This window comes from Vombatus ursinus, unplaced genomic scaffold (genome assembly GCF_900497805.2).
Source record: "Vombatus ursinus unplaced genomic scaffold, bare-nosed wombat genome assembly UNPS02008996.1, whole genome shotgun sequence".
In the NCBI taxonomy this organism is placed as follows: Eukaryota; Metazoa; Chordata; class Mammalia; order Diprotodontia; family Vombatidae; genus Vombatus; species Vombatus ursinus.
Window position 1 is genome coordinate 2079602 of NW_020948774.1, and position 14883 is coordinate 2094484.

A 14883-nucleotide genomic window follows, 5' to 3' on the forward strand; every position below is an offset into this window, starting at 1 on the left:
GCTGGCTGGCTCAAAGCCAACAACATGAAATTTATCAGAGAAAAGTATAAAGTGAATGTGTGGGTTAAAAAATTCACTTGCACAAATACAGGATGGAATGGATGTGATTAGCATCAAACTTGTGTGTGAGCAGTTCTGGAGATATTTGTTAGCCACAAGCTTAATGTGAGGCAATAATAGTTGCTTTGAAAAAAAAAACTCATGCAAATTTAGGAAATGTTAATAGAAGCTTAGAATTTAAATCACCAGAAGTATTTGTCCCACTATAACTGAGTTCAAATCCGGCCTCAGACACTTACTAGCTGTGTATCCTTGGGCAAGTTGCTTTTACCTCTGTTTGCTTCAGTTTCCTCTTCTGTAAAATGGGGGTAATAATAGCACCTACCTCCCATGTATCCCAAATGAGATAAGCGTGGCATAAATGTTAACTGATATTATTATTGTCCACTTCAAATTGCTTTCCAGAATGATTGGACCAAGTCATGGTTCCACCAACAGTATATTAATAATGGAGTGCCATATTAGTAGTGTATTTGAATTAGGACACCACATTTTGAGAGGGAAATGGACAACCTAAAGTGTATCCAGGGGAAGGGAGACCAGGACAGTGAAGAGTCAAGCAACCATGTCATCAGAATCTGTTCTGTTATCTACTTAGCTATTTGCTATGTGTGTTCTTTATGGAATCTGCATTTGGTGAGAAGGGAGCCAAGCTTTGGACATATAGTTTGGGATGCTCCTTCCCATAAGGGATAGCAATCAGGTAATCTGCTTGAGCCTAAAAAAGCATTTCCCCTAGATTAACAATATTTGAGAGGAGAATGAAGAGATAAAATTCTAGCTTAGTCCTCCCTTCCCTCTGAGGAGAGCAAAGTAGCCAACCTCTGGTACCAATTTCCTGCTTTTTCTCCTGGAAAGCATAAAAGTCTCCCTTGGAAAAGGGTATGGAGAGGAGAATATAGATGTATTTATTCATGCCCCTATGATAGCCACATCTAGACAAACCCATGTGGACAGACATAGCCATCATCGTCTTCATCTTCATCATCTTCATCATCTTCATCTTAATCCTGATAGCTAGCTATCACTTTCAGACTTACAAAGTCCTTTATGGGTATTATCTCATTTTATCCTCACAACAACCATGGAAGGTAGGTGCTGTTATAAACCCCATGTTGCAGGTGAGGAAACTGAGGCAGACAGAGGTTAAGTGACTTGCCCAGGGTTATACAGCTAATAAGTGTCTGAGACCAGATTTGAACTCAAGTCCTCTAGATTCCAGGCTCGGTATTCTATCCATTACACCACCTAGATGGCCAGCACCTCAAAATCAACATATCCAGAAATAGAGTCAACATTTCCCCCCAAAAATGGCCTTTGTCTTCTGAATCATTTGTCATCTCTGACTTTTCCCTTTCCCTGGCCCCACACGTTTAGTGATTTGCCAAGTCCTGTCAGTTTTATCCACACAATAATTCTCACCTCCTGTGACTTTCCACTTGTCGAGCCTCCAGTATAGTTCAGGATTATTGTCAATCAATTAATAAACAATCTATCAATAAACATTTATTAAGTGCCTACGGTGTGCCAGGCACTGTAATAACTTCCTACCTTTTCTTCTTTCTCTCAGTTGACATTTCTTCTTTCTCATTCATCAACAATGCAGATGATAGCCCTTATTTCCCTATTCCCTATCATCCCTATTCCCCTCAATTTACTTTATATTCTTGTCAAACTTATCTACTAGCTGTTCCCCAGTCTGCTTCTATATCTCCTTTTCATTGCAATTTTCTTGGGCTCTTCCCTGATGCCTCCTTTGCATTCCCACCACATCTCTAGCTATCAGTATGACACAGTAGAAAGCTTTGGATTTGGAGTCAGAAGACCTTGGGTTCAAATCCTAGTTCTTCCATTTACTACCTGGGTGATTTTGGACAAGCCTCTGGGCCTCAGTTTCCTCTTCTGTAAAATGAGGCCCTTGAACTAGATAATCTCTCAGGGTAGGGAGAGATCTAAATAGATCATAGATAATAAATCTTTGATCTTAAGAGTTGAAGTCTTCCTTCAAAGCCCAATTTGGGTACCACCTCCTCTATGAAGCCTTCCTTGGTCTTTCCTCCTACTTCCCAGCTAAAAGTAATCCCTCCCTCAAATTAAGGACACCTCTATTGACTTTATCATATTTTTTGTTATTCAGTTGTTTCAGTCGTCTCTGACTCTTCATGACCCCATTTTCTGTTTTTGTTGGCAAAGATATGAGGTAGTTTGCCATTTCCTTCAGCTCGTTTTACAAATGAGGAAACTGAGGAAAATCAAGGTTAAGTGACTTGACCAGGGTCACACAGTAAGCATCTGAGGCCGGATTTGAATTCAGGTCTTCCTGACTTCAGGCCTGGCATTCTGTCCACTGTGCCACCTACGTATCACATTTTGCTTTTTATCCTATTTATTTGGGTGTCTGTTGTATCTTCCTTGTTAAGAGTATAAGCTCCCTAAGGTAGTTTAAAAGGACTGTCATTTTTCATCTTGTGTCCCCAGTGCTGACAAAATGCCATGCACAGAGTAGATGCTTAATAAATGTTGAACTGAACAATTGAAGAGGGACTAGGCATTTTCTGTTTTGCTCCATGACATAGAATAAGGAGTAATGTAGGAACATTATATAAGAAGAAGGGAGGTTTGGGAATAACATAAGAAAGAATTTAGAAACCCTTAGATCTCTCAAGCAATGGAGCAGTCAGTATGAGTCATGAGGAGGTACACCTCTGTTCCTTCAAGGGTTCAAGCAGATATTGGATGCTCATCTATGGGGGATGCTAAAGATAGCGTTTCTGCAATAGGTATGGTCAGGCTAAATGACCTCTAGAACCCATTCTAACCCTAAGCTTCCATTACTCCATGACCCTTTAAGCATAATGATTTGCTTATTAAAAATTACAGCTAATGCCTTGACCACAGAGAGGAAGCACAGCATAGGTGAAAGGGCCCCGAAGCCTGAGTTTTTGTCCTAGTTCTGCTCTCAAGTGGTTGTGTGACCTAGGACAAGGCATTTCCTTGGGGCCCCCAAGTTCCCATAACTTCATGTGATCGTAGGATTTATGTCAAGAGGGAATCATCTTAGAGACAGACCATTGAGTCCTGGGTACCCCTACATCCCTTCCCGTTGGAACATTCTATGTCTTGAAATGATTACCTAGGTGGGGTTCTCTGAAATGAGGGTGGGCCTTGGAGTCAGGAAGACCCGAGTTCCAGTCCCACCTTAGATACTTCCTTACTGCATGTGTGACCCTGGGCAAGTCACTGAACCTCTGTTTGCCTCAGTTTCCCATCTGTAAAACGGGGAGAATAATAACACCTAGCCCCCCGGCTTGTTGTGAGGATCAGATGAGATAATAACTCTGAAGCGCTTAGTACAGTGTCTAGAACAGGGGTGGGGAACCTGCGGTCTCGGGGTCACATGTAGCCCTCTAGGTCCTCAAGTGCGGTCCTTTTAATCCAAACTTCACAGAACAAATTCCCTTAATAAAAGGATTTGTTCTGTGAACTTGTGAACTTGAACTCAGTCAAAAGGCTGCACTCAAGGACCTAGAAGGCTACATGTGGCCTCAAGGCCACAGATTCCCCACCCCTGGCCTAGAACATAAGTGCTATATAAATGTTAGTGATGATGGTGAGGATGTGAGACTCAGGGCAAGGCATTAGCTTTGTCTGCCTCACTTTCTTCATTTTTAAAATGGGAATAATAATACCACCCACCTCCCAGGGTTATTGTGAGGATCAAATGAGATAATATTTGTAAAGTGCTTTGCAAACCCTGTATAGCACTATATAAGTGCTAGCTATTTTTTTTTAAGACTTTTTTCTTCCATAGCCTTAATCAGGGCAGAATTTTTTACTCAAATCAGGATATCACTTAGCCTGTTCAGTAAAAGTAGAAACAGAGCTGTGTTTCAGAGTTTGCTAATTGCTTTTTTGTTATTCTTGCCTGTGAACTGAGTGGTTTGTGGCCTCACTGGCTGCCTCCTTCCACCCCCTGCAGGTCGCTGGGCGTGACAATCTGGGAGCTGTTTGAGCTGGGTGCCCAGCCTTACCACCACTACTCTGACCGCCAGGTGCTTACCTACGCCATCAAAGAGCAGCAACTCAAGTTACCAAAGCCCCAGCTGAAGCTGTCACTGTCAGACCGCTGGTAAGGAGATACACATGGCTTTCCTTTCCTCCTCTTCCTCATCCCGCTCCCTAAATACCCTCCAGAAGTGGGCCCTCTGAAGGCTTATCTTCTGGGATTTCCCATGTACCACAGCCTGAGCCATTGGTGACTCAGCCCTAATTTTCAGCTTCCCCCAGGATCAGTTGCCCTAGGAGACTTCACTCAGAGAAAGACGGGCTTTAAGGTACTTCCAGCAGGGGTGACAAAGTCCGGCACCTGGTTTTAGTTCTCTAGCCATGTGGCCTTGGGCAAGTTGCTTTACCTCTCTGGTCCTTAGTTTCCTCATTTGTAATGTAAGGGGTCCCTTCCGGGTCGAGCTCTGCTGTCTCTATGATCTCTATGCCAGATGACTTTTACGGTGCCCTCCATCTCTGGCATCCTATGTCTCCATGATTCTTTGTTTGGAGTGTACCAGGTGTAGTGTCTGATGCTAAAGAGCTTGGTGAATGGGGTGGAATACAAGGATTCAGAAGAATGGCATTCCAGCACAGAGTCGAAGGGGAGAGACCGTATACCCCTCCCTTCCACACACACATGTGTAGGCATGCTCTAAATATATGATACATACAGTAGAAATATAGCATAGGCTGCCTGGGAGGGCTGAGGGGATGAGTAGTGCAATGGTTAAAGTCAAATTGTGCAGTCAAGGACAGGTTATTCCAGTCGGTAAATTTCCAGTTGGAAGCAGTGGCCACAGTGGTTTACTGTCACCCTGTGTGGAAGTGAGGAGGCTTGGGAGGCGGGAGGGTGAGGCCGGAGCAAGCTAGGACAGGGACAGACCTAAGCACCCCATCTCTACCCTGGGTTTGGCAGGTATGAGGTCATGCAGTTCTGCTGGCTGCAGCCCGAGCAGCGGCCCACAGCAGAGGAGGTGCACCTGCTGCTGTCCTACCTATGTGCCAAGGGGACCACGGAAGCCGAGGAAGATTTTGAGAAGCGATGGAAATCCCTGAAGCCCGGCGGGACCAGTGGAGCCAACCACTTGGGGAGTACAGCTGAGCTGTCCTCCAGCTTCCCACTCCTGGAGCAGTTCTCGGGGGACGGCTTCCATTCGGATGGGGATGACATCTTGACGGTGATGGAGACCAGCCATGGGCTCAACTTTGAGTACAAATGGGAACCCAGCCGAGCTGAGGCCTTCCAGACTCCTGCAGGGACCCTCAGCCCCCGCCATGCTGCTCACTACCAGGACCTCTACTACCCAACTAGCTCCTCCACCAGCCACCTGAGCCTGGGGGTTTCACCTTCCTGCTATGAGTGTCCGCCGCCTGGGGTGGTGCCCATCCTCAGTGCTCACAGCCCTTCCGTGAGCAGTGAGTACTATATTCGCATCGAAGAACCAGCTGACTGTGATCTAGACTTCACCATGTGTTCCTCTAGCCCTGAGTGCCAGCAGGCATCTCCTGAGGCAGCCACCCCTTGGCATGACAAAGAAGAACCCGTGGGGGGTACCTATGACTCAGACAGCAGCCCTACTGTATCACTGACTATGGAGCCGCTCCTGGGGCAAGGACCCAGTGGGGAGGGGCCCTGGGATCACCCTGACTACTACTCCCATATGAGCTGTAGCAAAGACTCGCTCTGTTACCAGCCTTCCCCTGCAGGGGACTCACGGACCGAAGACAGTTTGTTGGGGGAATGCAGGGAGGGAGCCGACAAAGACTGGGGCCTGCCAGGCTTCCACCAGGCTTTTTTTGAGGACCCACTGGGAGTGTCCCCCTCAGGGAATTCTGTGACTCAGGAGTCACCAGGTGGGGCTCAGGAGGCAGTGGTGGGAGAATCAATGAAACAGGAGGCACTGGGTAGCCCTCCTGAATCAGTGACGATAGAGTTGGGTGAACGGGAGAGTCAGCCCTGCAGCGGCTCCCAACATGAGGGTGCTGAGGAGGCAAGCTTGGCTGCCCAGCAAAGACACTGGACCTCAAATGTGTCTGCCAACAACAACATCAATAGCAGCTGTGCCCCCGATTCCTGGGCTGCTCACTTTGTAGACTCCTACTTGGGATCAGGAGAGAACCTAGGTACAGGACCTGATCCATGTGAGTTGCCTGCCCCAGACTGCCTACCAGACCTGCCCCTTCCTGAGGGTGAGGGGTTGGAGATGGCTTTCCCTGGGCAGGAGCTGGGGAGCCCGCCTAGCTTTGCTGAACACTTTCAGGTGGAGGAGGACCCAGCCCCAGTTGCCATCTCTCCCTCACAGATGATAGACATAGAAACTGCAGAGAGAAGGGGTGTGGATGATGGGGCTGATCAGAAAGCCACGGAGGAAGCCGTGGCCCCTTCCAGTTCTCCAGCTCTGTCTCCCTTGCCCTCTCCACCCCAAGGCAGAACCCCGCTTCTCTCCAGGGCAGCCAGCAATCTTGTCCTTGTTCCTAAGCCAGATTCCCCTGTGCCATGGGACAGTAGCCAGAGTATCAGCAATGAGCCAGACCAGACACTGGACAGCAGCGGTAGCTTCCCAGAGCTAGAAGGGCCAGGTAGCGAGGATGAAGACACGACCGAGGCCACCTCTGGTGTCTTCACGGACTTTTCCAATGACTTCCTTATCGAGAAGCCTGACACAACCCCCGCATTCCGGTGCCTGCAGAAGCAGGTGGGAACGCCAGATTCCCTGGAGTCACTGGATATCCCATCCACGGCCAGTGATGGTGGGGAGATATATAGCCCGACGGTGTCCTACCCTACCACTGGGCAGCCTCGGGCCCTAGACAGTGGCTATGACACAGAGAATTATGAGTCACCTGAGTTTGTGCTAAAAGAACCCCATGAGCCCCGGGACTCCGAGGACTTTGGGCCCCTAGGAAAGGAGGATGAGAGCCCTGGCTTAGAGATGCGGCTTTCTTCTTCTATCAGTGCTGAGCTGCATAGTCTGAGTGAGAAAAACCCCTACCGAGACTCAGCCTACTTCTCTGACTATGACACAGAGACAGAGCGGCCTGCCCAGGGTAGGGAGGAGGATGAGGACAGTGAGGCTGGGGAAGGAGAGTCCAGCCCGGTGGGCCCAGAGACCCAAGGGCTCTCTCCCAACAACCAGGAAATACCAACAACAAAGGAAGCAGGTGCTCAGCTTCCTCACTCACCTTCTGGGGAGCCCCCTCCAGAGGTGATAGTCAGCCCAGCCATCAAAGGGCAAGACCAGGAGAGCCCCAAGGACCCAGCAGAAGGGTTGGCCCCTGCCCCCATCCCTGCCCCCACTCCCACTGCCCCCGCCCCTGCCCCAGCTCCTGCCCCATCCAAATTATTCTTCCTGACTCCTGTCCTGTCAAGTCCAGAGGACAGTGGGGTTGAGGAAGGCTGCCACAAACCCCAGGAGGCCCCAGGCCTGTTCTCCACCTTGGCGGACAAAGGAACTTGGGACCTGGTTCCTGGGGCAGAGGTGCAAGAATGGAAAGAAGCCACGGCCTGCGAGATCACCCCGGGTCCCAAAGTGAAGCCCGGGGAGAAGCCGGCCCCACGTCCAACCCCTTTGCGCCTGGACTTGTCGGACCTTCCGGCACCCAAGGAGAGCCGGCCAGCGGAAGAGGAGGAGGAAGAGGACTCAGAGGAGAGCGATGAGTCCGACGAGGAGCTATGCTGCTACAACATCCAGGAGCAGAGTGAGGAGAGCGAAGAGGAACCAGCCGCGGTGCCCATCGTGGTGGCAGAGAGCCACAGTGCCCGCAACCTGCGCAGCCTCCTCAAGATGCCCAGCCTCATGTCCCAGTCCTTCTGTGAGGACCTGGACCGCAAGAAAAAGGCTGTTTCATTTTTTGATGATGTTACTGTCTACCTCTTCGATCAGGTAAGCCCTGTGCCTCGGGGAGTGGCCCTTAGGACTTCTGGGCGGGGGAGGGAGAGATGGTTCTGTGTCCTTGCTACAGAGACATCGGATCGGTAAAGAAAGAAGGGCTTTGTCTCCGACACCTCTGGGTGAGACGGAGTAAAAGCTCTTCCATACCTTCAACCCAATGCCAGAAATCCAGATCATGGATTGGAGAGAGTACGGCGGGATGCCTCTGATTTGCCAGAGTTGGGCATTATCTATTTCCCCCCTTGAGGTTTCTGGGTAATTGTCCCACTTCTCCCTCCTTTCCAGGCCCTCAAGAGTTTGGGTGGGATAGAAGAAGTAGTTGCCCTGATGGAAAGTGATACCCAGCCAAGGCGGGCGTCTCACACTTGTGCCACTTCTGTTCTTTACTGACACCCAGGAAAGCCCCACAAGAGAACTTGGGGAGCAGCACTTCCCTGAGATGAAGGATGCAGCTTCCTCCTTCCTGCCAAGCAGCCCCAGTACCCTGAGCCCATCTGACCCACTCAGAGCAGCAGACAACTTCTCTGACAGGACGGTCTCTGAAGAGAGTGAGTGTGGTAGGGTGGGCAGGCGGGCTGGGCTGGTCTGGGAAGGGACAGTGTGGGGCTTTGTAGGTTTTCCCCATCTTCCACAGGAAACCTTACGTTCCCAAAGTAGCCCTTCACCTATTTTCAGGTGGTATGACCCTCCTTTATCAGGCCAGGCAACCTTACCAACTCTCACCCTTTGGGGTGATGATTTCATCTTACCCTTACTATTCCCAGGTAACCTCTTTTGCCTATCTTTGTTCCCCTTTGTGGCCCTTTAGGCTCCCATTGCTCCTGCCCATGATGGCACCTACACTACAGCCCCCTGATTCCAACTGTCTCTGCTTCTGAGTGTCATTTTTTTTTTAAATTGTGGCCTCTCTTTTCTGAGGAACCACATAAATCCATCAGAGAGAAAGAAGATTCAGACTTCAGGTCTAAGGGGTGATGAGATTGCCTTGAGTAACTTCTCAGGGTATCCGAGGTGTTGGGGAAGAGAAGGCTAGAGAGGTGGGCCTCCTGGGCCTCCTCCACAGCAGGCCTCTTTACACTTTCTTTGTTCTTTCTTTCCCTTCCCCTACCCCAGGACCAGGGAGTTCACTAGGGAGACCTGGGTATTTGGGGGGAAAAGGGTGAGTGACGGGGCCTTCATTACAGGTGGTGGGTTCGAGTGGGATGATGACTTCCCACTAATGCCAGCCAAGTCATCTTTTGTGTCTTCACCGGGGCCTGGAGTGCCGGACCCCATGCTGCCCAACCTGGCGACCCCACCGAAGCAGGTGCTGCCTGTCCAGTTTTCCCGCTTCACTGTGTCTCCTAGCCCCGTCTCCCGATTCTCCATCACGCACGTATCTGACTCGGACATCGAGTCTGTAGGAGGTAAGGGACTACGGCTGGGGGTGAGGGTGTAGCAGGGAAGAAAACAGGGAAAATGTACTACCAAGGATGGATCTGGGATGTGTAAAAACCACAGGGCAGGGGTCATAGGAGGATCAGTGTAGAGCTGGGAGGGACCTAAGGAGTTATCTGAGCCAATCATCTTATTTTAAAGTTGAGGACAATAAGGAGGTCCAGGGAAATTAAGAGTTTAACCCAGGGCAACCAAGTGGTGAGTGGAAGAACTAAGATTTGAACTTGGGCCCTCCAGTTCCAAGGCCAAGGCTTCTTTCCACTGTATCATGTTATCCTCATTTTTTTTTTTGAGGTAGTCGGGGTGAAGTGACGTGCCAAGGGTCACACAGCTAGTAAGTGAGGCTGGATTTGAACTCCAGTCCTCCTGACTCCAGGGCCAGTGCTGCCACATTATCCTTATTTAAAAAAAAATGTTTTCAGTTACTGAAAATCCACCTTCTCTCCTTCTCATTTTCCCACCTTCCCAGTTGGAAAAAGGAAAGAAAAACAGAACCACTGTAACAAATATGCAGGGTCAAGCAAAACAAATTCTCCTTTTGACTGCATCCCCCAAAAATTGCCTCAGTCTGTTCCCTGAGTCCAACCCCATTCTGTCAGGAAGTGCTATCCTCATTTTAATGGAGATTTAAGAGTTACAGAATGCTTGCATCACAACAAAGCAAGATGATGCAAGTGTTAGTCTTCTGATTTTACTGAGGAGGAAACTGAGGTGCAAACATGTGACGTATCAGATCATTCAGCTACTAAAGGTCAGATGTAGGATTTGAACCCGTCTTCCTGATTCCAATCCAGCCTTCTTTGTACTGCTCTGCTCTGCCTTGACTTGAGATTACACATTTGCTTATGTGCCTTTAGGGTAGGGACTGTGCCTCATATGTAGTTACTTGTCTGAAGGAGGGCCCCCAGGAAGGTAAATGGCTTTGAATTCACCCTGCGTCTTCTGGAGGATCTGTGACATGGGTGAGGGAGATTGACATAGTCTGCATTAGCACCCAAGAACAAAACTGAGACCAACGTAGGGGGGAAGGGGGTGTACAGAGAGGTAGATTCTGGTTCAGAGTAGAAGAAAGAACCTTGATGGTTATAGCAGACCAACAATGCCTTATGTGGCAGTGAGGGCTCCCCAGCGTTGGATGTATGTAAGCTAGGCTAAGGGACTAGGCTGCCATAGAGGGAATGCTGGACCAGATGACCTCTAGTGGACCCTTTCAAGACCCTTGGATTTTATAACACCATGGTCCCAAGTATGGTTCTGATTGCCTTCCAACTCAAAGAAGCCAGCCTGGGAAAATATCCAGGGATAGAGAAGCAGCTTGAGCCTACTTTGGGAGTAGGGTCAATAGTCAATAAACATTTATGAAACACCTACTGTGTGCTGGTCCTAAGCTCTGGAGGCATTGTGCCAAGCATCCAGTGCTGGAGCAGGAGTCCAGGTGTCCTAATGTACCTGCCCCCTGAATCCTTCCTGTCTCCTCTGAGGACCCAGAGATGCCTTCTCCTCTCGCCTCTCCCCAAGTTGTTAGGACCTGATCTCCCCGCCTTGGCCTCATAGTGATCTGTTCCCCTCTGCTCCCACCCCAGGCCTCATCCCTGGCCATGTCTCTTTCAAGAAAGCCCACGGATGACTCTCTAATCTCTGAGGGAAGCAAAGCTATTCCTTAGGATAAGGGTTGAGGGTTCCTGAGCCAAAGTGGAGATCAGTACAGAGTATAGAGAAGAGAGCACCTCATTAGCTGTGTGACTGTGGGTAAGCCAGATCCCCTCTCTGGATCTCATTTTCCTCATTTGCAAAATGGAGAGTTGGACTAGATCATCTTTGCCTATTAGCCTTACCGTGCTAATCTTAAATAGTTGTGTGTACATGAAGAACATTGGATATGGACCCAGAAGACTTGGGTTTGGATCCCAGCTCTGCTAGTGGTCTATGTGACTTTGGGAAGGTCATTTGTCTCTAGGCTCCAATTTTCATCTCTGGAAGGGATTACACTGAGTGACTGTAGCTCAAAATCCTATGGTCCTCTGAGCAGGAGCTGGGGAGGTTATGAGCTAGGGAAAGGACCCCGCCGCTGAAGCATCTGCTCTTCAGAAGCATATGGTCTAGATGAGTAAATGGAATACCCTCATCCCATGGTGACAGAGCCACATGCTGGCAAGACAGGGAATGATGACAGGCTCGGAATCAGGTGGGATTAATCAAGAAGTCTCCTGCCGCAGAGGTCTCCAGCCAGATGTTGAAGGAAGGGAAGGAGGGAATGTGTAGGGTATTTACTTACATGTCCCCTGAGACCTGCCTATCAATGAGTTAGTAAATGAACTGATTTATTAAGAGCCTACTATGTGCCAGGAACTGTCCAAAGCACTGGCGATACAAAGAAAGGCAAGAGACAGTTCCCAATCGAATGGGAAAGATGACATACGAACAATATGTACAAACTGCATACAGCCTAAAAGGGAAATAAGCAACAGAGGGAGGCATCAGAATGAAGAGGGATTGGGAAAGCCTTCCTTATAGAAGGCAGGATTTGATTTGGGACTTGAAGGAAGTCAGAAAGCAGAACTGAGGATAGAGAACATTCCAGGTGTGGGAGATGGCCAGTGAAAATGTCAGGAGATGCAGTGTTTGGTGCCAGGAATGGCAAGAAGGCTGGTGTCGCTGGAGAGGCGGCAGGGCTTAAGGTATAAGAATCAACAATCACTTACTGTGTTCTTTGGGATACCGTATGAGATGCTGGAGAGGAAACAAGATATCCAAGGCATGTCACACACTTGATACATTATGCATGGTGAGGTAGGCGAGACAGTCATAAACAGGGTTGTGGGAAGTGGCTGGGCTGTGACCAGAATAACCATCTTCTTCCTCCTGTTTCAGGAAGCAGTGAAGATGGTGACAGAGAGTAATTTGGGCCTGGAAGGCACTTCAGAATCTATAGTGCTGGCGTGGCTCTGTGGACCAGGGCAAGAAGAGGTGGCCCTCCTGGCCCCAACACGAAGCAGCGGAAGAGATGGGGTGGGGGAGGAGGGGTGGGGGTTGTCCAGAACTCGGCTCTATTTTTTTAGACAGATTTTATCAGAGGCATTTGGTTTGCTGCTAGCTCACAGAGACATCACCCCCCCACCCCCGCCTTCTGCCCCTTTGTCCAGTACAGGTGCAGCCATGGACGATGGTCTGTGTGGGCATATGTGCTTGAAGGCATGCGGGTTTGTGTATAAATATACATATATAAATGATAGCGTTAAAGGGTAGACTTGCAGAATCCTGCTCCCTTTCTTAGCCTCCCCTCTCGAAGGGCGTGACTACGACCCCAGCGCTGCTTGCTCCTCCCTGTGGTCTGTGACTTCTCGGGGCTCACCCCTTACTGCTGCCCCAGTGCCTCGTGCTCCCCTGCTTACTAGAGCTGTAGTGAGGGTGGGAGCCTGTGTCAGCCCCTCCCAGGGCCTCCTCTCTGCCCCTGCTCCCTCAGACCCTGCTGTACATACACTGGATTTCTGAATCTCCACGCTAGTGTCATTCAGTAATACTGTCTCCCGTGACTTCCCACCGGGACATGTTTCTACCTTGTCTCTGTCTACAACTCAGATAGATGGCTGGTTTCCTGAGCTGGCTCCTGGCCTGACCCTCCCTGTCCTCCTACCCTTTTGCCTAGCTTCTGCCAGGAGCTGGCTCTGCTGGAAGATGGGGCAATGGGAGGGACGGTTCTCTTTTTTTATTCCCTAGTTTTGTTTTTGTCCTTAGACCTTTCCCAAGCAGAAGTCTGGGCAATATTTCCCAAGCAGCTGTTGCTGTCTGGCTAGAGCTGGGGAGGAGGAAAACTATTGGGTCTTTCCCTCTAGAAAATGAGGTTTCCTCACCCTATGGCCTTGGTGCTTTGGGGCAATGGGGATGGGTGGGTGTTGCTACCAGTACAGCCTCATTCATCAGTGACACTATGGGACTTCTGGGGTTTCCTGTCCCTCTGCCACAGGCTCTATTCTAAAGGCTGCTTGTGGGGAGCAAGAACTGAGGGGGAGAGTTTGGGATGACCTCTCTACAAGGCACACAGGCAGTAAATGGGAGGGCTTACTGGGCCGTAATTGCCCTGAGCTGCCAAGGAGAGCAAGGAGGGGACCCCTCCCATCCAGCTGTCCACTTCCATGTTCAGTGTTGGGATCCCTATTTCCCCTGCTCAGGGGCCAAGGAACAGGTTGGGTGGGCTGGGCAAATGGGGCTCTGTGGGAATATTTTTGTAACGGCTAATGCAGAGAGAATGGGACCGTGATAATTTTAAGTTATTGTTGCCAAAGAGATGTAAAGAGTATATTGAAGGGGTGGGGGGTGGGGGTGGGGGGAAAGGGACCTTATTTTTTGTTTGTCCTTTTTTTAATTATTTGTTTGAGGCTTAGAATGCTGGTGCAATGACTTTTTTTTTCCCTTTATTTAAAAAGAAATTAAGCTAAGAAAAAAAGCCTTTAAGCCAAGAGAGTGTGTTCTCCTTTGGGGCCAATAGACCAACCCCTGTAGTAGGGTCACAGCCTTGGGAGATGAGAGTGGGGAGAAGGACAGTTGAATAAGTGTGTGTATGTGTGTGCACTCATATTGTGCAAGAGCATCATGAGGGAATAAGGGGATGGAGGAGTATGTATCTGTGGGTGGCCCACATGTCCCAGCGTGTGTGTGTGTGTGTGTGTGTGTGTGTGTGTGTGTGTGTAAGTAAACAGGTGTGCTTTGTGTGTGTCTCTGGGCAATGACAGCCTTACCTACTGAGAAGGGCGCGGTTCAGAGTCCCCTGCTTGGACGTGGAGACTGTTGATTGTTTTTCCATGGTGTGTGTGTATGTGTGTTCTGATGTGATTCAAACATGTCATAGCTTGAAAGTCCAGCCCAGTTGGCATCTGTTTCTAGAAAGGTAAGAGATGTTGAACCCTCAAATCCTTCAGGGGTTTCTGAAGTTGGGCCCTTCCCAACCTCTGAGCATGCTGGGTTCTAGGTCTTGGGACATTGCTGACTCAGTGTTTCCCCTTGCTGTCTCTGAAAGTCCCAGAGGCACTGGGGAGAGAGATGGAGGGAGGGAATGGGACAAACCTGAAGGGAAGTCTGAGAAGAGGCAGACCTGACTGTGGTTTTAATGGCTGCAGGTAAAAGCAGGCAACAGAATACTCGTTTCCTCTGACAGATGAGATGATTAGGGATTAAGAAGCCAATCAGACCAGCTCCTGGGTTCCCCCTTTGTTAGAGACAGCCCAGGTAAGCCTTTAGGTAGGACTACATCTCCTCTTCCACCAATCAGGCTCTACCCTCCTACCCCTTCTTTCCTGGGAGTGACTTCATTTCCATATCTGCACCTGAAGTGCAGACATGACTGTCTCCATTCAGCCGCCTGTTCTTTAGACTAAACTATCCCAATCTTTGAAGGTTTCCCTAGTGCTACTGGTCAGGACCCTAATGAATCCTTTTCATGGTCTCCAAG

The 14883-nt window shown here is 49.4% G+C and overlaps 1 protein-coding gene across 4 annotated transcripts in view; it reads left to right on the forward strand.

Moving 5' to 3' along the window:
* AATK (apoptosis associated tyrosine kinase) overlaps positions 1-13727 on the forward strand; it is a 227692-nt gene extending 213965 nt beyond the window's left edge. For all 4 annotated transcript variants that reach the window (XM_027850249.1, XM_027850250.1, XM_027850251.1 and 1 more), the window contains 5 exons: positions 4040-4189; positions 5024-7991; positions 8398-8548; positions 9185-9406; positions 12309-13727. In XM_027850249.1, coding sequence (XP_027706050.1) covers positions 4040-4189; positions 5024-7991; positions 8398-8548; positions 9185-9406; positions 12309-12337 — 3520 coding nt within the window. In that variant the 3' untranslated portion in view covers positions 12338-13727. The remainder of the gene's footprint in view (positions 1-4039; positions 4190-5023; positions 7992-8397; positions 8549-9184; positions 9407-12308) is intronic.
* Positions 13728-14883: the final 1156 nt, after the last annotated feature.